This window comes from Fukomys damarensis, unplaced genomic scaffold (assembly GCF_012274545.1).
Source record: "Fukomys damarensis isolate Sample0158 unplaced genomic scaffold, DMR_v1.0_HiC HiC_scaffold_39, whole genome shotgun sequence".
In the NCBI taxonomy this organism is placed as follows: Eukaryota; Metazoa; Chordata; class Mammalia; order Rodentia; family Bathyergidae; genus Fukomys; species Fukomys damarensis.
In genome coordinates this window covers 55451611-55476402 of record NW_022900951.1, presented here as the reverse complement: position 1 = coordinate 55476402, position 24792 = coordinate 55451611, and the positions used below count along the sequence as shown (strand labels likewise).

The window sequence follows — 24792 nt, the reverse complement described above, 5'->3', positions numbered from 1 at the left end:
GAGGATCACAAATTCAATCCCAGCTAGTCAACTTGAAGACATAGCAATACCCTGTCTCAAAGTAAAATGAAAAATTCAAAAGGTTAAGGATGTAGCTCAGTGAATTCAACTCACAGTGCCACAAAAAAACAAAAACCAGAACAGTAAAATAACCCCTCCCCCCAAAAACCCTCTCAGTTCCAATATCTGTGAGGGAAAGGAAAAAGAGGCAGGAATAATACAAGGAAGGAGGTTGGGCTTAAGTACGATCACAAGGCCTCACACGTTTCCATGAGGAATTCAGAAGCTGGGATGGTCTCCTAGAATTGTTCTCAATAGGGGTGATAGTGTTGAGCCTTATAGCTCAGGGTTAACCAGTCAGTTATTAGATACTGGCTGCTCTGGGAAGAGAACATTGCCTTGGGTATTGCAGCTGTTTTCAGCCTAGCAATTTTCAAAGAGAAACTAGAAAATAAAAGAGGAGATCAGAGCAATGTAACATAGCATTTATGACAGGTGCAGAGAGAGCTTTTGAACTGTTGAATGGATTCAACTTGTTGATGTCAGCCAAGAGAAGATCACTGCCTCAGCTCAATGACTTGACCTTTCTGATGAATGTGATAAACCCATATAAACCCTCTGAATCTGTTTCTGCAAAAGTGCTCACAAGTAATAATACAGATGTAAAATTTATGTCACATGTTCTTAATGAGGAAACATAGGGAAACTAATTTGTCAAGGAATAGTCTAGCTCACCTTTCGTGCCAAAACTGGTTTTCAGAGTTGAAAGTGATTCCCTAGGTTTTGTGATTTTTCTTACATCTACTTCAGTCATTTGTGATACATATTCAGTACATATTTGTACCATAATGGTGCACTCATTGTGGTACATATTTCTAGGTAGATCTTAAGTGATCTTTTTAAATTTTCACCTTTTACAGTCAAACTTCATCTTTTACAGAGCAGACAAATACACTTAAGAAATGATAGTAATACATGGGGCAATATAAGGGACGAGCTTATGGTTTGGATTCAAGAAATGGCATTATATTATTGTGAGTCCTTTTTTTCTGAAATTGTGTGATTATATCTGTTTACTCTTTGACTTTATCACTTTTATAAACTTGCAAATGGTGGAATAAAGTAAGTTTATTGTTATTTATTTAAATTAATATGATTTATTTTAATTAATATTATGGTCTCAAAGAGCATCCATTTTCCTGCAAATCTTAGTACTTCATTGTATATAAATACTACATTTTCTTTATCCGTTCATATATTCACAGACATATGGGTTACTTTCAAGATTTCGTTTTTTGAATTAGGCTGTTATAAACATGTATATGCATATATCACTATAATATGATTCCTTTAACTGGTTTGGGACTACACCCAGAAGGGGAATAGCTGGGGCAAGTGAAATTTCTATTTTTAGTGTTTTGAGGAATCTCCACATTGATTTGCCTAGTGACCCTTTCCAGCATTTGTCATTATTTGATTTCTTGATGACGGCCATTCTTTCTGGGGTAATATGGGATATCAGTATTGTTTTGATTTGTGTTTCTCTAATTTTCAGTGATGTTGAGCATTTCTTCATGTATTTTTATTGTTAGGCGCCATAGTTTCAGTATGTAATAAATTAAGGTGGCAAAGAAAACATGGGTTTTGTATCTTTCATATGTTTTATTGAGATCGATAGTTTATGTCTTTTTTTCCCTTGAGGCATTTGTCTTTTAGGGTGTTTGGGAAAAGGAGTTGGTATTTTTTTATAGGTTTCTCTGGAGACAGAGATCAATTTTCTTTAGCATATTTGGTACACAGAAGTTCCTTTTATCAACAAAAATTATGCTTAGTACAACATGTTGTCTAGGTTCTGGTTGTAGATTTTAAAAATGAGAGACATTCTTTTAATGAATCTACAGTTTACTATAATAAATTAAATGTATATATGTTTGATTTTCAACTGACAATAAAATGTAGGATATGAGAAAGGCATAGTATAGGCAATAAATTTGTAAATTTAGAAAAGAATGAAAGATAATTGTGAGCTATTTTGAAAGATAATTTGTGAGCTATTTTACAGAATGTTTTACAGAAGAGGTTGGAACTTAGAAATGGCTAAGATTTGTATAAGTAAATGAGTAAGAATTCCTGGCAGGACAATTAGTCTTCATGATGAAATACCTGAGAGAAATTTACCTAAAGGAGAAAAGGTTTATTTAAGCTCACAGTTTCAGAGGTTTTGGTCCACAGTCACTAGGCTCTATTCTTTCTGAGCCTGTCATAAAGCAGAACTTCATGGCAGGGAGCACATGGTAGAACACTGCTGCTTGTCTCATGAAAGCCAGAAAGCAAAGAAGGTGAGGAATGGCCTGGGAACAAAATATACCCTTAGTCCTCAATTCCTAAAGTTTCCACCACTCCCCAATAGCCCATTAAGATATGAATCCATTAATGGATTAACTCACTGATGAGGTTAGAGCCCTTCATGAACCAGTCACTTCCCAAAGGTAGCACCTCTGAACATTGCTGTCTTGGAGATCAAACTTTCAACATGTGAATGTTTGGGGGCCATTTCATATTTAAATCCTGGATCCCAAGGATCACAAATTAAAACACATTTAGTCTGTCTCCAAAGTCAATAATTGTCTAATCATTCCAGCATTGCTCAAAAGTCGAAGTCCAAAGTATCTGAGACTCAAAGCAAACTCTTACCTGTAAGCCCCTACATAATTAACAAACAAAGCACACAGGGCATGGTGGTGCACATTTGTAATCCTAGCTACTTGGGATGCTGAAGCAAAAGGATCACAAGTTGAAGGCCAGCTTAGAAAAGTTAGTGAGTCCCTTTCTTAAAATTAAAAATTAGAAAAAGAGCTAGGGATGTAGCTCAATGCTCCCTGAGTTCAATCTCCAGTGCCAATAAATAAATATTTTAAAAAGTCGCATACTTCTAACATAAAATCTTACAGGATGAACAAATGGAAACACCAGAAAGCCCTCTTTAAAGATGAGAGTTAAACTGAGCTGTGAAAGTGAGGTAGGATTTAGATAAGTGGAAAGGAGGAGTTAGGGAATTTTTACTAAGGGCAATAAGCATAAATAGATATGGGGACAACATGATCTATTCAGAATATGATGATTAATAGGTCAGTAAGGCTGTAGCATAAAGTTTATATAAAGAGTTAAAAATGTAAACTAGAAAACTAAATTCGAGTCATTTATAAAAATCCTTAAATATTAGGTTAAAGGACTTTATATGGGCAAATAGAGGCCCATTGAAGGTTTTCAATAGAATAGTGACATGCCAATGAAAACAATATACAAAAAATTGAGAGGAACAAATTTACAGTTAAGGACATCAATTAAAAGTTGTTTAAATCAGCTCAAATATGAAGTGTTAAGAGCTTGAACTACATTGACAACAGTTGAAATTTATTCTTTCACATTTGTGTCTCTATAATGTACCAGTCATTTTGTTACTGGGTATTGAAAACACAGAGATTAAATAATATATAGTCCCTGGTCTCAAGGGGCTTACTGCCTAATAAGAAAGACTGGTTCATAATTATAAATCAGATACAATTAGAATATTTTTATTACCAAAAAAGGCCAAATTAATAGATGATTTATGAAGACAAATTGATTCCACTTATTGACCACATGTTTGGCATTTGAATTAATATATATGTGTGTATTTTAAAATTTGATATACCTTTATTGACCATCAGGAAAACATGTGTAACATCAGGCATTGAGAAAAATGTAAAAATAAATATGAAATGGTTTAAGAGCAAATATATTTTTCAGAGCTTAGTGTTTGCATGTACTATGCCATACCCATTATGTACATTATCTGAACTAATTCTCACAGTCCTATGCAATACTCATTAATAATTTCTTCAATTTACAGATGAAAACATCAAAGAATGAAAAAAAATAACCTGCTTAAAGTCACACAGAAAATAACAAAGCCCACACTATATTCTTGTTAGAAATAATCATATTGGTATAGACCCAGACATTCTTTCCTTGCCTGGACAGTTAAGTAGCTTCTTAGATCATCTTTATCCTTCTCCTCCTTCCTCACCTATCTCTACTTTACTTATCAACGAGATAATATTTTTAAAGCATAAGCTGGTCAGTTTGATGCACACCTATAATCCAAGACAACTGGGAGGCTGAGGCAAGAAAATTGCAAGTTTTAGCCCTGCCAGGGCAAGTAACTTAGTGACTTAGCAAGATATTGTCTCAATTTTAAAAATCCAAAGGGGCTGGTAATATAACTCAGCAAAAAGACCCTGGGTTTATTCCCCCTGTACCACTAAAATAAATAAGTAAACAAAGAAATAAACAAATATGTCATTCTATAGGTTAGAATCTTTCCATAGTTTTCCACTACATTTAGAGTATGATCCCTTAGAACTTTCTTTAGATATCAATTCCTGTGGTATTGGCTCTGACGATTGCTATCACTCCTCTCATACCACTTACCTCTTTGTTATCATATCCAACTCCCACTGTCTTTCAAATTCTGTAATATTATAAATATTTTCCTCAGAGCCTTTGCAAATGTTGTTCCCTCCATCTGGGCTCATTTGCACTATTCTTTACAGGTCAAGTTTGTGCATGTGTGTGTGTGTGTGTGTGTGTGTGTGTGTGTATGTGTGTGTATTTACTGAGTTAATTAACTACCTCTTGCAGTTTTTTCAGGCATCTTAGTAACTAACCTGCCAGCTTTTCACTATCTTCAGGACCTATCTTTTAAATTTTTTTTTACATTTCCACAATGAAGCCAGAGATTCTAGAATAGGAAATGATAAAAGTAAAAAAATTATGAAGGAAGAATCAGAAGGAATTGTAACTGGTGATGGGTGGGTAATAAGGACAGGCAGGCAGGCAGGTGGAGAAGGTAAATGGGTTGCAAGTGACCCAAGATGATGCAGTGTCCTGGAAATGATGGTAGTAAATATAGAATATATTTGAATGATAAAGAAGAAGATTGAGAAAGTATGATGTTGAATATTAGACTTAGTAGTGATTTTCATTATTTTTATAAAACTATCAATTGTTGAATGTTTATGTTGTGCCAAGCACTATTCTAAAGGCTTTCAACTTATATAGTATTTAACCATTCAAAAACACAGTGTGAGGTAGGTACCATTAACCCCTTCCACATTACACAGATGGTGAGGGTAAGAAATTTGCCTTAGTTTACAGAGCTAGTAAGTAGTGGAGCAAGTATCTGTACCCAGGCTGGTCAACTTCAGATCCTGTACTCTTAATCTCAATGCTACACAGTTAGTTGGCCCTTGTATCCATGACATCTGTGGATTCAATCCAAAGTATCAAAAATGTTTGAAAAAAATATGTCTGTACCGAACATGTACAGATTTGTTTTTCTTGTTATTGTTCCCTAAACAATATAGAATGACAACTATTTACATAGAATTAGGTCTTATAGTAATTAGAGATTATTTAGTGTACGTAGGAGGGTGCGTGATGGATATATACAAATACCATGTCATTTTACATAAGGGACTTGAACATTTTGATATTGGGTGGAATGTCCTAGAGCCAATCTGCCATAGCTGCCAGGAGACATCTATACTGTATTTCTGAAGGAGAATATGGGACAGACAGGAGAAATGTAAGGGATAATGGGATGTTAGGAAGTGGAAGTAGTTATTGTAAGTCATCATTGTAAATGTTTTGGTAATTAAATGGAAAAAACAATAAAATGGTAAATGGATCAACTACCACCCCACTACCACCAGTAAGGAGATCCATGGATGTCTAAAGCCAGAGAAAACAAGGATCCCATAGGGAGGGAGGGATTCAGAAGGTTAAAGAGGGGGCACAATTGAGAAAGTTCACTTTATAGCTTAAAGTAACATAGATTAGAAGTAGTATCCTGCTAGGGAGGGAGCACTGGCTATAGGATCAGGAGGCCTGTGTTCAAATTCAACATTGTCCTTACTATTTGGTAGGCTGCTTGACTGTCACTTTCCTCATCTGTTCTTTTCTTCATCTGTAATACGAGTGATGATATTGACTACTTTATAGGGTTATTGTTAGGATTACACATAATCATACATAAAAATATGTAGAGGATATGGCTTTACTTAGGAGTATATCTTCAATATGTATCCATTTTCCTATGAATGAATCTATTTTCTCATTCTTTATGGCTGAGTAATATTCCATTTTATAGAAAAACCACATCTTCTTTATCCAGTTTCCAAGTGATGGGCAAATAGGCTGTTTCCAAGTATTTTTTTTTTTTAATTGAGTTTATTGGTACATTTAGGGATACAGTACAGTTACATTCATTGTTGGGATCATGTACCTTTACATGGCAAGTCTTGATTCTCATTTTTTTCCCCTTACCTCTGCCCTCCCTTCTCCCCCTCCTCCCCTCCCCATCTACAAACACAGCATTAGCTTTTTGATTATTCGTTGAGTGTTGTGGTTATAAATATGCTGCTTGAATTTGAATTCTTGCTCCACCATCAAGTAGCTGTGTGACTCTAGGCAAATTTTTAGCTTTTTTATACCTCAGTTTCCTCATCTTTATAATCGAGATACTAAAGTATTGACTCATAAGGTTGCTGTGAGGACTAAGTATTTTAATATATGTACAATGCTAGAATGAGCTTTTTCTGTTATATGTATTGCAAATATTCTCCCTAGTCTGTCACTCTATAGAGATGTTAAAATTCGACAGGGATGCTGAATGAAGAAAGCCATTCCCAAATGGTCATATATTGTATGTGACATTTTTGAAATAATGAAATTGTAGAGATGGAGAACAGATTATTAGTTGCGAGGGATTAATGATGGCAGAGAGAAGGATGGCGGTGGAAGGAAAATAAATGACTATCATGGAGAATATTTTTGTGGTGATGGGGCAGTTTTGTATTTTGCTTACAGCAGTGTTTAAATCAACCTGCGTATGTGACAAAATAATGCAGAACTGTATACATACCTTGTACCAATATCATTTCTCACTTTGATATTGTCCTATAGTTATGCATAAGTAAAGAGGAAATATGGACCATGGGGATTTTCTTGTGCATATTTTGAAACCTTATTTTATTTTATTTTATTTTATTTATTTATTTATGTATTTTTGGTATTGGGGACCAAACTCGGGACCTTGCCCTTGCAAGGCAGGCAGCAGAACCACTGAGCTAAATCCCCAGCCCCTTGAAACTTTATTTTAAAAGTACAAGTTTAATAAATTTTTGATATGATTATATTTTTGATCTTTTATGACTTGTGGATTTCTAAAAGAACATATTATTTTAAATTTATTAATGTTTGCAGTGCCTTATGGTTTCATTCCTTGTGTGGAGTTGATACATATTCATAGCACATCTTAATTCCTTTTTAATACTTTTGCTATCTCCTTCCTTCCTCCTCCCTCTATCTCTTGATCCCCTTCCCATTTTTATAAATATGATTTGTGGATTTTGTATCACATCTAGAACGGTCTTTCATAACCAAGATTGTGAAGATATATGTAGCAACAGTCAGGTGGGAAATGATGAAATTCATCATAACAAACAGATCCCGTTATCTGACTAGCTGGAGGTTTCTCCTTTCTGTCATGATTGCACATGTGGCAGGTGAATTGCTTTTAGGATATATTTTTTTATATGGGTAACAAACCATCTTAAAACTTAGTGCTTTGTATCACTAATGTATTATTTTCTCATAGTTCTATGGATTGATTGGGCTCAACTTGGGTGGTTGTTACTTGAAGTCTCATATGGTTACAGTCATATAGTGGCTAGTGCCAGAATCATCTGAATTCTAGATTGCTTTTAGTACAATTTTCCTTTTATTCCAGTTAATTGTTTTAGCTTGAATCTATAAAGTATGTGTCTTAATGACATATCCACGTCTTATGTATTTCTGTATATCTCTAGTAAGTATATCTAATAGTGAATGCAGAGTTGACTATGATTTGCCAACAGATAATACCTTCCCTCCTTTATTATATAAGTCAAATAACTCAGAATAATAGAAATAGAAAGAAATTAAGAAGAGAATGAATTCTGTAACTCAGTCTTTTAGTAAAAATTAGTTTAAATAAATTTGTTTTTAAACTGATTCATAAAAATGTAAGCATTGTACGCTTAATGGAGTACCACATGATGCTTTTATATAGGTATACACTATGTAATCATGTTGAACATGTCTGTCTCCTCAAATATTTATCACTATTTAATGGTGAGATCATTTAAATTCATTTTAAATTATTGACATTTTTATTGGCTATAATTGACAAAAGTATATATATTTATCATGTTTTGAGATATATGTATGTCGTGAAATAATTACTACAATTAAGCTAATTAACATTTCTATTGCCTCACATATAGCAATTTTTAATTTCCTCCACTTAAAAGTATTTTATAATAGCATAAATAAAAATATACTCTTAAACACATAGGAAGATGTGCTTACCATGTCATTCCAGAGACAGATTAAAACACTGAAGTGAATAAAAATGAGAAGACACTTAAGCAAGGTGCAAATCCAGAATTCCAGTTCACCAAAGGCAAATTCTGGGGGAAATGAGGTAGAAAAATCTGATAATCACCTGGATACCCTAAACTGATAGCACAGGAAGTAACAGAACAAATGAATGAGGCTCTAGAAAACTCAAAACAAATAATTTCCTAGATAACTACAGAGATGGTGAGCAGAATGAAAGACATGATTAGAGACTCTAGAACAGAAACAGATTTTAAAAAATGAGGTCAGGACTATGATGGAAGCCAAGCATAGGAAAGAAATGGAATTCATGAAACAGATTCAAACAGATATCCAAGAGATTAAAAACTTCATTGAAAGTATTCCCAATAGATTGAGCAAATGTGAAGATAAATATCAGACATAGAAGACAGGATTGCAGTTAGTAACCATGAAAAGAGATTTCTTAAAAATAGTAAGGGACAATGAGAAATCGATCTAGCAGCTGCTAGATGATGCAAAGAAGAATAATGTAAGACCAATAGGAGTCCACAAAAATGCAGAAGAAAGTACAAATGACCAAAAACCTGTTCACAGAATTAGTGACAGAAAACTTCCCAACCAGAGGGAAAGAATTTGACATATAGATAAGTGAGGCATATACGATGCCAATTAGGCAGGATTTAAAAAAAGATCTACACCTAGACATAATTAGTCAAGATCCCAGAAACCCAACAGAAGAACAAAATATTACAAGCTGTTAGAGAAAAGAAACAGATCACATACAAAGGAAAGCCCATCAGAATCACAGCGGACTTTCAACACAAACACTGAAGTCAAGGAGAGCCTCGAACAAAGTATTTCAATCCCTAAAAGACAATAACCTCCAGACATGCAAGGGTGGTCTGCACCTGAATCATTGGTGCTCATGCGCTTTGTTCGATCTGCACCTCTTCACTCCCTGGAAAGTGAGGGAGGCTTTGATGTCGAGAGGGAGCTGCTGCCACGGTCTAAGCTGAAGTCATTGCGACTCCTCTCAAACTTGTGTGCTGAGGAGACCCAGATGTTAGCCTCAGTTTTTGGGCTGAACTCAGCAGACCGGTCCATGAAAACTTCTGCATTGAGACAAAGGAAAGAACCTACCAGAAAGCAGTACCCATTATATTGGGCTTGGCAGCAAGGAAGAAAAGTGGTGGAGATACTGCAATATGAAAAGCTGACTGAAAGGTGACAAAGAAGCTGAAGATGTGCAGTGGAGAGAGGTATAATATTCCAGACCCTCAATTTAGAAATGTTACTAAGAATCAACAACAGCTTAATAGACAGAAAACCAAGGATCAGAATTCCCAGATGAAGATTGTTCATAAGAAAAAAGAAAGAGGACATGCTTATAACTCCTCAGCAGCTGCATGGAAAGCCATGCAGAATGGGGGGAAGAACAAGAACTTTCCAAATAATCCAAATTGGAACTCTAGTTTATCAAATTCCAGCTTGCTTTTTAAGTCTCAAGCTAGTCAGAACTTTGCTGGAGCCAAATTTTGTGAGCCACCATCACCAAGTGTGCTCTGCAAACCACCGAGCCACTGGGTTTCTGTTTTCCTTTAACCCTTCAGTTAAGGATATACTGACATTTCAACTTAAAACCTTACTTAAAGTCTATATATAAAGATGTTTAAATTTAGATATATTTACAAATAGTTGTTAATTGGTCTGAAATTCACTAGAATTATTTGTGTAAAACTGATAATGTGAAATTATAATCAGACTTCATTTCATTTGTTTTATGTGTTGTGTGTACTGTGATGTCATGGTAGTATCAATCTAACAGAATAATTGATGATGTTCTGAATTAGGTAACAAGTGAAATGACTCAAGTTTAGATTTGATAAATCAACTTTTTTATTTTTTAGTGGGGAAAATAATAATTTAATGTTCATGGTTCAGACTTTAAGTGATTCAAATTATACGCATCTATTTGACACAAGTTGGAAATCCAGGCAGACACGTGAAAGTTTGTCTCAGGAATATGAAACATTCCAACAACTTAATGTGGATTTTCTTAAATAGCTGCATTTCACTAAATTGTAGTAAGGGCACTTGGGACTTATTAGAATGAGGTACAAATACTCTGGTGGCTCTTTAAAAATCAAACAACAACAACAAACTGAACAGGCATCTGCCAATAGGTGCACCAGAACTTTTTGTAACTTTCTAAGTACATTTTTGTATTCCAGCACCACACAAGCTGACAGCGATCTGGACTTATCCCTGCAAAGCTTAAAGTAGGGAGTGATGTATTGTGAAAAATTTAAGTACATAGGGAAAAAGAGCCATGTAAATACATGTAATAAACTTTTAGCATATGTAAAGTTTTCTTGGCTTTTATCCTACAAAAATTTTTAGTATGAAATTGCTGAATGTAAGACCATAGACTGTTATACTGTGGACTAATTTTAGAGTCCCACAACTGTTTTTTTAAATTAATTAATTTTATTGGTACATTTAAGGTATACAATGTAATACATTCATCATTGGAAATTTGTATCTTTACATAATACGTCTTGGTTCTTATTTTTTCTCCATCCTCCTGTCCTCACTTTAAGACCTCCCACCCCACGCTGTCTATACTTTGTTTCCATTTTTTCTCATGTTAATTCCATTCCCATCTTTCTTTTCCCCTACCACTCCCACTTCCCCTTCCCCTTTGCACCTTTTCTTTCTATTTCACATTATCTATTTTACCTTTTATTCCTTATTTACACTTTCAGTTTCTCACACTAGAGAAAATATTCAGTATTTGCACATATGCATTCTCTTTATTTCACTTAAGAGTATGGCCTCATTGTGCATCCATTTAGCTATAAATGTCTCTAATTTCTCATTCTTTATGGTTTAGTAGCACTCCACTTTATATACAAATTTTTCTTATTTATCCAGTCTCCTGTTGATGAGCAAATTGGTCCACAATTGTTCTTGAACTTTGCTCTTGTGTTAAAGTGCCAGTGTATGTATGTTAAAACTGATTTGGTTGTAAACTGTATCTCAAAATAAATGTAGTGTAATATGTTTTATATTACAACTAAAAGGGTATAAGTTGCTAAAACATTTCTATTTTTTTAATTGAGTTTATTGGTACATTTTAGGTATACAGTACAGTTACATTCATTACTGGGATCTTGTACCTTTACATGACAGGTCTTGGTTCTCATTTTTCTCCTTGTCCCTGCCCTCCCTTCATCCCCTCCTCCCCTCCCTGTTTACAAATACTTTGTTTCCATTTTTTCATTTTCTCATATTTTTTTCTTTTCCCTAATTACCTTTTCCCTACCCTTCCCAATCTTCCTTCCTCACTCAGCCTCTGGAGTGTCTGAAATTATAGGCAGAACAACTCTGGCTGTTTTTACGTTATTTGATTTTGGTTTTTGTTTTTAGTAAACAAATAAGCTCAACGTGCTAATTTTGAGGGGTTGTTGTTTTAAGGTTTTGGAGACTGAATTCAGGGCTTTCATACTGAGCTGCATTCTTAGCTTTTTTAAATTTAAATTTTATTTTATTTTTTTCATTTTGAGACAGAGTTCTGAGAAGTGGCCCATGCTGGCTTCAAACTTGCTATCTTCCTGCCTCAGATTTCCAAGTGGTTGTACCAATTTAGTCTTACTAACAGTACATAAGAGTTGTCTTTACCCCACATCCTTGCCAACACTTATCTTTTAACTTTTTAATAATAGATATTAATAGTTATGAGGCAATATTTTATTGTGGTTTGATTTGCATTTTTATATTTAATGATGTTGGGCACATATTCGTATGCTTGTCATCTATTTATAAACCTTCATTGAATAATTATCTACTATAGTTTTTTGTCTATCTGAAATTATATGGATATAGATATAGATATACTCATAGAGTTGTATGTTTCTTACATAACTTTTTACAGAATATATGGTCTACAAATATTTTCTCACATTTTATGTGCTGCCTTTGCATTTTGTTCTACAAAAATTTTTTAGTGTGATGTAGTCCCACTGATTTATTTTTGCTTTTGTCCCCTGTACTTTTGGTGTGCTATCCAAAAAAAAAAAAAAAAAGAACTGCTAAGACCAGTGTCAAGGAGCTTGCTCCCTAATCTATTCTTCTAGGAGTTTTATGGTTTCAGGTATTATATTTAAGTCTTTAGTGCATGTTGGGTTGATTTTTATATATCATGTTTTTCAAACGCCATTCATTTAAAAGACTGTCCTTTCTCCATTGTGTGGTCTGGGTGCTCTTGTTGAAAATTAGTTGACCATATATGAATTTTTTCTCTGGGCTCTGAGTTCTGTTCCATTGGTATATGTGTTTGTTTTTCAGTAGCGCACTACAGTGTTACCTCAGTTCATGGACTTAATTTGCTCTACAGTTGTGGAAAAGATGGCCATGTGTGTGTTTGTATGGGAAAGATGGCCATGATTATCATGGGATGCAGTTTGTAAACAAACAAAATTTTGTCAAACACTTCTGTTTGTGAACCCAGTTGTTTGTGTACAAAGCATTAGTGAAACAAGGTATCATTGTCTTTGCAGTGTAGTTTGAAATAAGGAAGTATGATGTCCCCACCTTTGTTCTTCATTTTCAAGATTTTTTAGCTATGTGGGAGACCTTGAGATCCATATTAATTTTAGAATATATTTATTTCTTCAAAAAGTCATTAATATTTTAACAGGGATTGCATTAAATCTGTAGTTACCTTGAGAGTGTTAGAATTTTAACAAAATTAAATCTTTCAATCTGTGAACCATTAAAGTTTTTAAATATTCAAAGGGTACTAACATATTATTTGTGTAATTAAACTTCAAAAGAGTTGTTAATGAGGGAACTAATAAATTTCTTATGGAAGTTCATGAAACTTGACTAGATTGCACAGTTACCCATTTTTAAAAATTGGCATGAGTTCTGAGAGAGATTAAGAGAAAAATGATTGACAGGCATGATGTTGCACTCCTGCATTTCCAGCATTTGGGAGGCTGCGGCAGGATTGCCATGAGTTGGAGGCAAGCCTGAGCTACATACTGAGTTCAAGGCCAACCTGAACTACATAGCAAGACCCTGTCTGAGAGGGAGGGGAGAGAATCTGACTGTAGGTGTTCATGAAAATGTTTATGGCTTAATTAAACTGAAACTAAATTAAATGATTTCTTACCAACAAATTTATTTAGACATGTAATAGCATTACCTACACTCAGATATCCTTTTATTTGACTTGTTTTCTTCACACAATATTTTAGTTCTATTGATAAAAAACATTTATTCTATTTACATTGTTTAAAGTTGTGCTTCTTTGAACAGAGAATCTGTTGGGTTGTATTTCCTGAGGATTATCTGCAAACATTTTAAGCCATCAGAAAATGTTGGGAAAGCTCTATTGCTCTATGTTGACATGCTTTTACAAAGAAAAGAAGACCTGCTTGCCAAGGAGAAGATTGAAGAAATCATTATGGGTCAGTAGGATTTCTGCAGGTGTTTAAAAAGGCGTTAATCTGCCTTTAATTCTAAGATAGATGTCAGAACAATAGCAAAATAATCAGGTCCACAAATTTCTCACACATCCCTTTTCCTCCTAATGGTCTTTAGCAATAGTGCCTTATCTGTACAGATTTCACAAATTTGGCAAGCTAAACTGAGATACTAAGCAAAATTCAAAACACCCTAAAATGTAGGTAAACTCCTGAGCTTAAAGCTCATGTGTAGTAGAAAATTGTGAGGCTAGAAACCTAATTTCATGTTTCCAGTTTGATCTCAAATCAGCTGTGTGGCTTTAGGCAAGTCAGTATCTTTGAAACTTACTGTTTTTTCATCTATAAAATTCCACTTGACAAAGATGTATTGTGATATATAATTATATGCATATCATCAAAGTATTATTTTAAATAGATACATTAAGTAACTGTTTGCTCTCATGAATTTTTAAAAAATTAGAACAAACCACATTTGCTGCCTTTGGTAGAGAATGAGATTCTTAGTGTCTTAATTGAGAATTTTGTGGAAATTAATGGAATGTGCCAAAAGGAAAGAAGAGAAGAGGTTACAGAATTCGGTTATGATTTAAACTGTACCTTAATGTGCTAATGTATTTACACCTAGTAAATGTCTAGGCTAGAAATAATCAGACACAAGTTACAATGTAAACTAATAAAGGTTATCTGTAAGTACACCCTTAAAGTATTTTACAGAGGCTTTAAGGTATAATTTCATGTGAATTTGACCTAATCTATTTAGTACATAATAGTATAAACACTTCTTAATGATTTCTGGCATTGCTGTCTGCTCATTCACAATAAATGTATTAAGGCACCAGATGATGATCTAATTTGGAACATGGAAAATAAGTTAAAGAGAGACTCAGCTGGAAATCTATCACAGACTGATGGGAGAATGATTGTGATTCAAGCAAACTGATTGTATTATATAATCAGTTTTGGTGGTAAACCTAAAATTGATGAAAACTTGTCTGAAGCAGATTGTTTTTAAGGGCATTACTTAAAAATTACAAGTTCTGGGTAAAGTTAGCTTTCCTTATTTAATGCAATTGATTTAGATTTTTGCATTCAGAGTTTAGGAGATATTGTTTGTTTTTTCAGGTCACCAAACAGGAAGTCAACTGACAACAGAATTAGTAGATTGGTTACACAATGTTCTGTGGATGAAAGCTGCAGGAAGTTTTAAGGTTGGGAATAATCTACTTTCATTGTTTATATTGTTTTCCCCACTGCAACAAGTAAAACAGTGTGTTCATTATAAAAATTACAGTGTCAAATATCTTAATAGTCTCTCTTTTTAAAGATACCATTTATTTACAAAATGATCACTGTAGAGTATCATAGACATCATACAAAAAGCTTTTTAAACAGTAAGACAAGATGCTTCTCTACTGATAACTTACATTATAGGGAAATGATATTAATGATGTTAAAATATAGGAATGTGATTATTTATTCATTTATTACAGTGTTTGGGACCAAACCTAGGGCCTTATACATGTGAGGTAAGCTCTCTGCCACCAAACCATACATCGAGCTCTGGAATATAATTTATTTTAACATGAGGAGCAAAAAACTTTAGAAGGCTTTTATTCCTTTTAAAAAGGCATGGTGGTGGCATTTGAGTTCCAAAATGGTGGAGCAGTGAATGTGAGCAACTCAGTTTCTCCAAGACAAAGTGTCTAGAGTCTGGAAACAGTAGCTTGGAGAGGAACCAACATGAGTGGAGGTTACCTGGGAACCATGATGGAACTGACAGAGGAGAAGAAAATAGGATTAAGTTATACAGAAGAAATAAATCCTCTGTGGAGGAGAAGCCACGAAGTGCTGCTGACAGCAGATGGCTAGCCACCAGCTGGGAGACAAAGTGAAACTAACAACATTTTTGGTCACAGAGAACCACTAAACTGCATTGGGACCAAAAGAATCACCTGCAATTGGAGCCAGCAAGAAAAACACAGGACATTGCTTCCAGAATGGCCCTCCATAGTAGTTGGTGAGTGACCTCAATATAAGCACCCACAGCTACAATTGCAGAGCAAGAGCTGGCAGGGATGCCATTGTAGGGAATGGCTCAGTGACCCTGGGTCACAGAGAGCAGTCCCTTGGCTGCTTCACACTCCCAAGTTCATAGAGGAGATGAAGAAAGGATAATTACCAGCGATTGCCAACAGATGGAAAGGAGACTGGGAGGAGTCCCACTGATAGACAGTAGCTGGTGAACACAGAACAAACTCCTGTGATCAGAAGCCAGGTTTAGCCTGAACTACACAGAATTGGAATTTCACATTGCTGCCACGTTCTCGCTGGAACTTCTCCACACCTTGTACCCCTGTGGGTGGATGGACTACCACCTTAGATTTCTAGCATGAACAGAGACACATCCTGGCTGGAGCTCTGCTCCTTAAGCTGAGGCTAAGAAAAAGATCTACGTGTCAAATAGAAAACTTTCTTTTATTTATTTTTTCCATTAAGTTTATTGGTACATTTGAAGCAAAGAATACAGTTACATTTATCATTGAGATCTTGTACCTTCACATGATATGTCTTGGTTCTTATTTTTTTCCCATACACCTGCCCACTCTTCACCTCCTTCACCTTTCCCTATTTATAAAGACTTTGTTTCCATTTTTCTCTTTTTTCATTATTTCTATTCCCTTATTTCCTTTCCCTTACCCTTCCCACTTCCCCTTTTTCTTTCATTTCACACTCAGTTATACAATTTGAATCTTATTTACAATTTTAGTTTTTCACACCAGAGAAACTATTTGGTATTTACTCAAGTGTGTCCTATTTTTTTCACTTAAGAATATAGTCTCAGTGTGCATCATTTAGCTATAAATGTCTATAATTATTCATTCTTTATGGCTGAGTAGTAATCCATTTTAGAGAAAAACCACATCTTCTTTATCCAGTCCCAAAGTGATGGGCAAATGGGCTGTTTCCAAGTTTTAGCTGTTACAAACTGTGCCGCTGTAAAAATAGGGGTGCATATATAACTGTGATATGATTCTTTTAGTTCTTTTAGAAAGATACTCAGCAGAGGGATAGCTGAGTAAAATGGAACCTCTAGTCCTACTTCTTTGAGGTATCTCCATACTGATTTCCACAGTAGTTGCACCAGTCTGCATGCGCACCAACTATGGAGAAGGGTTCCTTTCTCCCCATAGCCCCACCAACATTTGTATGATTTCTTTTTTTAAATTTTTTTTCTTTTATTGAGTTTATTGGTACATTTTAGGTATACAGTACAATTATGTTCATTACTGGGATCTTGTACCTTTACATGGCAGGTCTTCATTCTCATTTTTTTCCCCTTGTCCGTGCGCTCCCTTCACCCCCTACTCCCCTCCCCATTTACAAACACTTTATTTCCATTTTTTCATATTTTTTTCTTTTCCTTATTAACTTTCCGTAGCATTCCCATTTTCCCTACACCTTTAGCCCTTTTCTTCCATTCTTTCTGGGGTGAAGGGGAATGGCAGTGTTGTTTTCATCTGCATCTCTCGAATACCAATGATGTTGAATATTTTTTCACATATTTACTTTCTGCTTTTTCTTCTTTGTCAGAGAAATGTCTGTTCATTTCAGATGCCCATTTTTGAATCAGGTCTTTATATTTGGGGGGCTGATTGTTTTGAGTTCTTTATATATTCTAGATAAGAATCCTTTGTCCGAGGAGCAGCTAGGAAAAATTTTTTCCAACATTGTAGGTTGTCTTTTAGTTCTGTTGATGGTTTCTTTTGCAGTGCAGAAGCTTTTTAATAAGATGAGATTCCTGGGCTACACAATGAGTTCCAGGTCAGTCTCAACTACATAGTGAGACCCTGTCTCAAAACACACACACACAAAAAAGATGAGATCCCAGTTGTTGATTCTTTCTGCTAGTTCCTATGCTACTGAGGATTTCTTCATAAACTCTTTTCCTATGCCAGTGTTTTCAAGAGTTCTGCCTAACTTATCTTCCAGTAAGTTTAGTGTTTCTGTTTTAATATTTAGATCTTTAATCCACTTGGATTTTAATTTAGTGCATGGTAAAAGATAAGGGTCTACTTTTAATCTTTGTCAGGTTGATATCCAGTTTTTCCAACACCATTTATTAAAGAGGCCATCTTTCCTCATGTGGGGATGGTCAGATCCTTTGTCAAAAATGAGGTAGCTGAGTATATCTGGAGTTGTTTTTGTATCTTCCAGTCTGTTCCACTGATCATCAGGTCTGTTTCTTTGCCAGTACCATGCTGTTTTTATCACAGTGACTTTGTAGTATAGTTTCAAATTGGGAATTGTTATACCCGCTACTGTGTCTCTGTTGCCTAGGTTGGCTTTTGCTATTCTAGGTCTCTTATGGTTCCAAATGAATTTTTGGATTCAGTTTTCTAGTTCTGTGAAATACAGTGTTGGAATTTCAATTGGCATTGCATTGAATCTGTACAGTAGTTTTGGTAGTATAGCCATTTTCACTATGTTGATTCTTCCTACTGAGGAGGCAGGGATATCTTTCCATTTTCTTATATCCTCTTCAATCCCTTTTTCAGGGTTCTGTAATTTTCAGTGTAGAGGTCTTTTGCTTCTTTCATTAGGTTGATTCCTAGATACTTCATTTTTTTGGATGCTACTGTGAAAGGAATTGTTTCCCTAATTTTTCTCTCAGCGACACTGTTATTTTTGTACAAGAAGGCTATTGATTTTTGGGTGTGGACCTTGTATCCTGCTACTCTGCTAAAAGTGTCAATTAAGTCTAGAAGTCTTTAGGTGGAGTTGTTTGGGTCTTTAGTGTAGAGTATCATATAGTCAGCAAATAATGACAGTGTAACTTCTACCTTTCTTATCTCTATTGCTTTAATTTATTTCTCTTGTCTAATTGCTATGGCTAATGTTTCCAGAACTATATTGAAGAGGAGTGGTGATAGTGGGCATCCTTGTCTTGTTCCTGATTTTAACGTGAAAGTTTTCAGTTTTTGGCCATTTAGTATGATGTTGGCTGTTGGTTTTTCATAGATAGCCTTTATTAAATTGAGATATAGACCATCTTTTCCAATTTTTTGCAGGGTTTTTTTTATCATGAATGGCTGTTGAATTTTGTCAAATGCTTTTTCTGCATCTATCAAGAGGATCATATGTTTTTTGTCCTTGACTTTGTTAATATAGTGTATTACATTTATTGACTTACGTATGTTGCACCATCCTTGCATCCCTGGAATAAATACGGCTTGGTGAGGATATATGATCTTCTTGATGATCCTCTGTATTCTGTTTGCTAGTATGTTATTAAGGATTTTTTCATCTGTATTCATTAAGGAGATTGGTCTATAGTTCTCTTTTTTAGTTTTGTCTTTCCCTGGTTTGGGAATCAAAGTGATACTTGCTTTCAGGAATGAATTTGGAAGTATTGCTTCCCTTTCAATTTCATTGAAAAGTTTCAAGAGTAAAGGCAGTAGTTCTCTAAATGTCTTGTAAAATTGAACAGTGAATCCATCAGGACCTGGGCTTTTCTTTGTTGCTAAGTTGTAATTACATTTTCAGTTTCACTGATTGTGATTGCATTGTTTAAAATGTTTTTAGCTTCCTTTTTCAACTTTCTTAATTCATAAGTATCTAGAAATCTGTCCATTTCTTCTGTGTTTTCCATTTCATTAGAGTATAGGTTCTCAAAGTAGGTATTGACTATCTTCTGAATTTCTGTTGGATCTGTTGTGACTTCACCTTTTTCATTCCTAATTGCATGGATCTGTGCCATTTCTTTCCTTTTTTTGATAAGGTTAGCTAAGGGTTTATCAATTTTATTTATTCTTTAAAAAAACCAACTCTTCGATGCATTTATTTTTTGTATCATTTTCTTAGTTTCTATTGCATTGATTCCTGTTCTAATCTTTATAATTTCCTTTCTTGTTCAAGCTTTGGGTTTTTCTTGCTCTTGTTTTTCTAGGAGTGCAAGATTCATCGTTAGGTTTTTTTATTTGATGTCGCTCTGTTTTCCTAGTGTGAGCATTCATTCCTATGAATTTTTCATGTAGAACTGCTTTCATTGTGTCCCATAGATTCCTGTATGTTGTATTGGCATTTTCATTTATTTGTCAGAACTGTGTGATTTCTTCCTTAATTTCCTCTGTGATCCATTGATTGTTCAGGAGAGTGTTGTTCAATTTTTATGTGTTTGTGAAGTTCCTACGGTTTCTTATGCTATTGATCTCCAGCTTAATTGCACTGTGATCTGATAATATACAGGGAACAACTTTGATTCTTTTGAATTTATGCAAACCTGTTCTGTGAGGCAGTATGTGGTCTCTCTTGGAGAATGACCCATGTGCAGCTGAAAAGAATGTATATTCTGATTTTGTGGGGTGGAGCACTGTATAGACGTCTATTAAGTCCATGCATTCAAAATCTTGGTGCAGTTCTTGTATTTCATTGTTAATTTTTTGACTAGATGATCTGTCTATTTGTGATAGTAGGGTCTTTATCCCCCACTACAATTATATTAGTGCTTATTTGGTTTTTCATGTTACTTAGTATTTGTTTTATATAGTCGGGGGCGTTTATATTTGGTGCATATATGTTTATGATTGTCATCTCTTCCTCTTGAATTGTTCCCTTTACAAGGATGTAGTGGCCTTCTTTGTCTCTCTTAATCAGTTTTGGTTTGAAATTTCCTTTTCTGCAAATAAGATTGCTACCCCTGTTTTTTTCTGGGCTCTTGTTGCATGGAGAATTGTTTTCCATCCTTTCACTTATAATTGTCATGGTATTGTCCTTTTGTTGATTTTTTTGCCCTATCCTTTTAGTTTCTTGCCTTGCCTATTTGATTTGGTCTGTTGGGCCTCATGGTGCTGTGACCTTCATTGTCTTTTTCTAGGATATTGTTTAGAATTCCTTGTAGTACTGGTTTGGTGTTCATGAAGTTTCTCAGGTGTTCTTTTTCAAGGAAGTATCTTATTTCCACATCCATTTTGAAAGAGAGTTTTGCAGGATACATCAGTCTAGGTTGGAGGTTGGTTTCTTTTAGGACTTGACATACCTCACTGCAGGCTCTCCTTGACCTGAGTGTTTGTGTTGAAAAGTCTGCTGTGATTTTGATGGGCTTTCCTTTGCACATGATTTGTTATTTTTCTCCTACTGCTTGTAGTATTTTGTTCTTCTGTTGGGTGTCTGGGATCTTGATTATTATATGTCTACGTGTAGATTTTTTTTATCATTGCTAGTTAGAGTCCTATATGCCTCACTTATTTGTATGTCAAATTCTTCCCCTCTGTTTGGGAAGTTTTCTGTCATTAGTTCTGTGAACAGCTTTTTTAAGTCATTTGCATTTTCTCCTGCTACTTCATGGATTCCTATCAGTCTTATGTTATTCTTCTTTGCATTATCTAGGAGTTGTTGGATCAATTTCTCATGATCCCTTACTGATTTTAAGAGACCTCTCTTTTGATAGTTACTGTTTGCAATCCTATCTTCTATGTCTGAGATTCTGTCTTCGCATTGTTTAATTATACTGTGAACACTTTCAGTAGAGCTTTTAATCTCCTGGATATCTGTTTGAATTTATTTAATGGATTCCATTTCATTACTACATTGGGCATTCATTGTTTCCATTTCATTCTTATGCTGGGTCTTCATGGCTTATATCACGGTCCTGAGCTCATCTATTTTTTTGCCGGTTTCTGTTCTAGAATCTCGAATCATGACTTTCATTTTGCTCACCATCTCTATGGTTATCTGGGAAATTATCTCTGTTATGAATTTTTCTAGAGCCCGATTGATCTGTTTTGTTACTTATTCTCTAATTACTCATAGACATTCTCATTTGCACAATATCAGAGAAAACAACTCATCAAATCAATCCCAACTGATACAATCAGCAACACAGTAGTATCAATCTCAACTTCCAAATTGACCACTTTTTGTAGTCATTAATCTATCACCTTCAAACCATGTGAATTAAATTAAAATCAAGAAGCAGCCCAAAATATGTTTGCAGTGAACAAACTCCTAAACATAGCATATTTACCATTTAGGATGGGGGCCTAGACAGAGTTAGGATGAGAAGAGTAGATAAGTAAAAGAACTGGAGAAGGTTTCAAGTGAAGCCAAAGGGCACAGAATGACCACACAATCTTTAGGAAACTGTTAAACTCAAAAGGGATAGACAGAGTGCAAGTATAAGGACAAGAATAGATCCCCTTAACAACAGAGCTCACTTTCCCTTGAAACTACTGACCCTTGAGTGAGGCACAATGATAGAAATAAAACGAATTAAGAAAAAAGAAAAAATGATAAAAGAATAAATCTGAGTCAGGGCAGGAGCAGGAACATAAAGGAGATGAGGTACAATATGGTGGAGCAAGAGTCTGAATTGGAGAAAGAGGACAGAAAAAAGAATTTACAGAGTGGAATGAGGAAAGAAAGAAAAGGAAAAAAAAAGAATTTGAAGTGCCTCTTTCAGACTGTATCTCTGCTCTCATAATACACATCATGTGTAGCCATGTGCAGAACCAAATCCCCCTATCTCAGCTAGCCATTGGCAGGCCCCTGGGATGCAGACTGACCTCGGGCTGCAAGGTCCAAATTGAGCTCCTGGACATCCTGCAGTATTGAACTCCAGATAGTTCTACTACAGGTTTCCCCCACCCTTTTAAAAAAGATATTCAAATTTGAGAGCTCAGAAAATTACCCTTTATAACAGCTATGCCTCTGTCGAGTGGGTCCAAGGACTGGCACAATCAGGAGGTCTGAGAGCAGGGGGGTGGTGCTCAGTGGCGCCTGCATGGCTACCCTCCTGGAACTGGAATAGCAATGGCGGCCCCCGCAGGTGAGGGTGCAGCTACCCGGTCCCAGGGACTGGGCCCAGGCAGGCTGGAGGGCGATATGATGTCCGAGCCACTTTCCCGAATCTCACCCTCCTAGCGGTGGAGCAACAATGGACCTTTTTCATTCTTAATTGCATGGATTTGAGCCTTTTCTTTCCATTTTTGATAATGTTGGTTAAGCATTTATCAACTTTGTTTATTCTTTCAAAAAACCAACTCTTTGATTCATTGATTTTTTTGTATCATTCTCTTAGTCTCCATTACGTTCATTCTGTTCTGATCTTCATAATTTCCTTCCATGTATGAGCCGTCAGTTTGTCTTGCTCTTCTCTTTCTAGGAGCTTAAGTTTAAGTATTACATTGTTTATTTGAGCTCGCTCTTTTCTTACTATGGGCATTTACTGCTATGAATTTCCCTCATAGGACTGCTTTCATTGTGTCCCGTAGATTCCTGTATGTTGTTCTGGCATTATCATTTCATTGTAGAAACTGTCTAATTTCTTCTTCCTTAACTTCCTCTATGACTCAGTGTTCAACATTGTGTTATTTAATTTCCATGTGTTTGTGAAGTTCTTGCAGTTTCTTATGCTACTCGTCTCCAGTTCAATTGCACTATGGTGTAATATACAGAGGATAACTTCAATTCCTTTGCATTTTCTTAAGCATATTTTACAAGCTAGCATGTGGTCTATTTTGGAGAATGATCCATGTGCAGCTGAAAGTATTTATATTTTGATTTTATGGGTTAGAACACTCTGTAGATATCTACTAATTCCATTTTTTCAAAGACTTGGTTCAATTGTGTTATTTCATTGTTAATTTTTTCTAGGTGATCTTTCTATTTGTGGCAGTAGAGTATTGAAGTCCCCCACTACAATTTCATTAGTGCTTGTTTCATTTTTCATATCCATTATTATTTGTTTTTTATAGTTGGGGCATTAGTATTCAGTACATATATATTTATGACTGTAATTTCTTTCTCCTGTATTGTTCCATTTACAAGGATGTGGTGGCCTTCTTTATCTCGCTGAACAAGTTTTGGTTTGAAATCTACTCTGTCTGGAAATAAGATAGCTACCCATGCTTTTTCTGGCCTCCTGTCACATGGAAAACTGTTTTGAATTCTTTCACTCTCATTCTATGAATTTATTTGTGGTTAAGTAGGGTTCTTGTACACAGCACCTTGTTGAATTTTGCTTCTTAACCCATTCTGCCAGCCTATTTCTTTTGATTGGTGAATTGAGGCCATTAACATTGATGGTCATAGCTGTTATGTATTGAGTGCTCATTGTCATGTCATTTTTCCTGTTGTTGGTTCTTTCATTTTTATTTTTCCCCCTCTCTAATTTGTTGCCCTGCCTGGTATATTTGTTCTGTTGGCCCATATGGAGTTGTGGCCTTCATTTTCTTTTTCCAGGGTATTATTTATATGTATTTGGAGTACTGGTTTGGTGTTCTTGAATTTTCTCCAGTGTTCTCTATCACAGAAGTATCTTATTTCTCCATCAGTTTTGAAAAATAATTTTGCAATATACATCAGTCTAGGTTGGAGATTTTTTTCTTTTAGGACTTGAAATACCTCACTCAAGGCTCTCTTTGACTTGACGGTTTGTGTTGAAAAGTCTGCTGTGATTATGATGGACTTTCTTTTGCATGTGATTTCTTTCTTTTCTCTATCTGTTTGTAGTATTTTATTCTTTTGTTGGATTTCTGGAATATTGACCATTATTTATCTAGGTGTTTTTTTTTTTTAATATACCATGGCTATTTGGTGTCCTGTATGCCTCCCTTATCTGTATGTCAAATTCTTCCCCTCTGGGAAGTGTGCTGTCATTAATTCTGTGAATTATTTTTTATATTATTTGTACTTTCTCCTGGTATTTCATGGATTCCTATCATTCTTATATTATTCTTGTTTGCATCATCTATGTGTTGTTGGGTCCATTTCTCATGCTTTCTTAGTGTTTTTAAGAGATCTCTCTTTTCATGGTCACTGGCACAATCCTATCTTC

The 24792-nt window shown here is 35.1% G+C and overlaps 2 protein-coding genes across 2 annotated transcripts in view; both read left to right on the top strand.

Moving 5' to 3' along the window:
* Tex11 (testis expressed 11) overlaps positions 1 to 24792 on the top strand; it is a 478576-nt gene that overhangs the window by 208657 nt on the left and 245127 nt on the right. Inside the window, exons 14-15 of the mRNA XM_033760433.1 lie at positions 13789 to 13940; positions 15081 to 15166. Coding sequence (XP_033616324.1) covers positions 13789 to 13940; positions 15081 to 15166 — 238 coding nt within the window. The remainder of the gene's footprint in view (positions 1 to 13788; positions 13941 to 15080; positions 15167 to 24792) is intronic.
* Positions 9709 to 10068, top strand: LOC109117532 (proline-rich nuclear receptor coactivator 2-like). Its single transcript, XM_019205098.1, has one exon. The coding sequence runs from the start codon at positions 9709 to 9711 to the stop codon at positions 10066 to 10068; it is 360 nt and encodes a 119-aa protein (XP_019060643.1).

What these genes read in the sequence shown, in the direction of transcription:
- LOC109117532 (XM_019205098.1), top strand. Translation starts at nt 9,709, where the DNA reads ATGTGCAGTGGAGAGAGGTATAATATTCCAGACCCTCAATTTAGAAAT.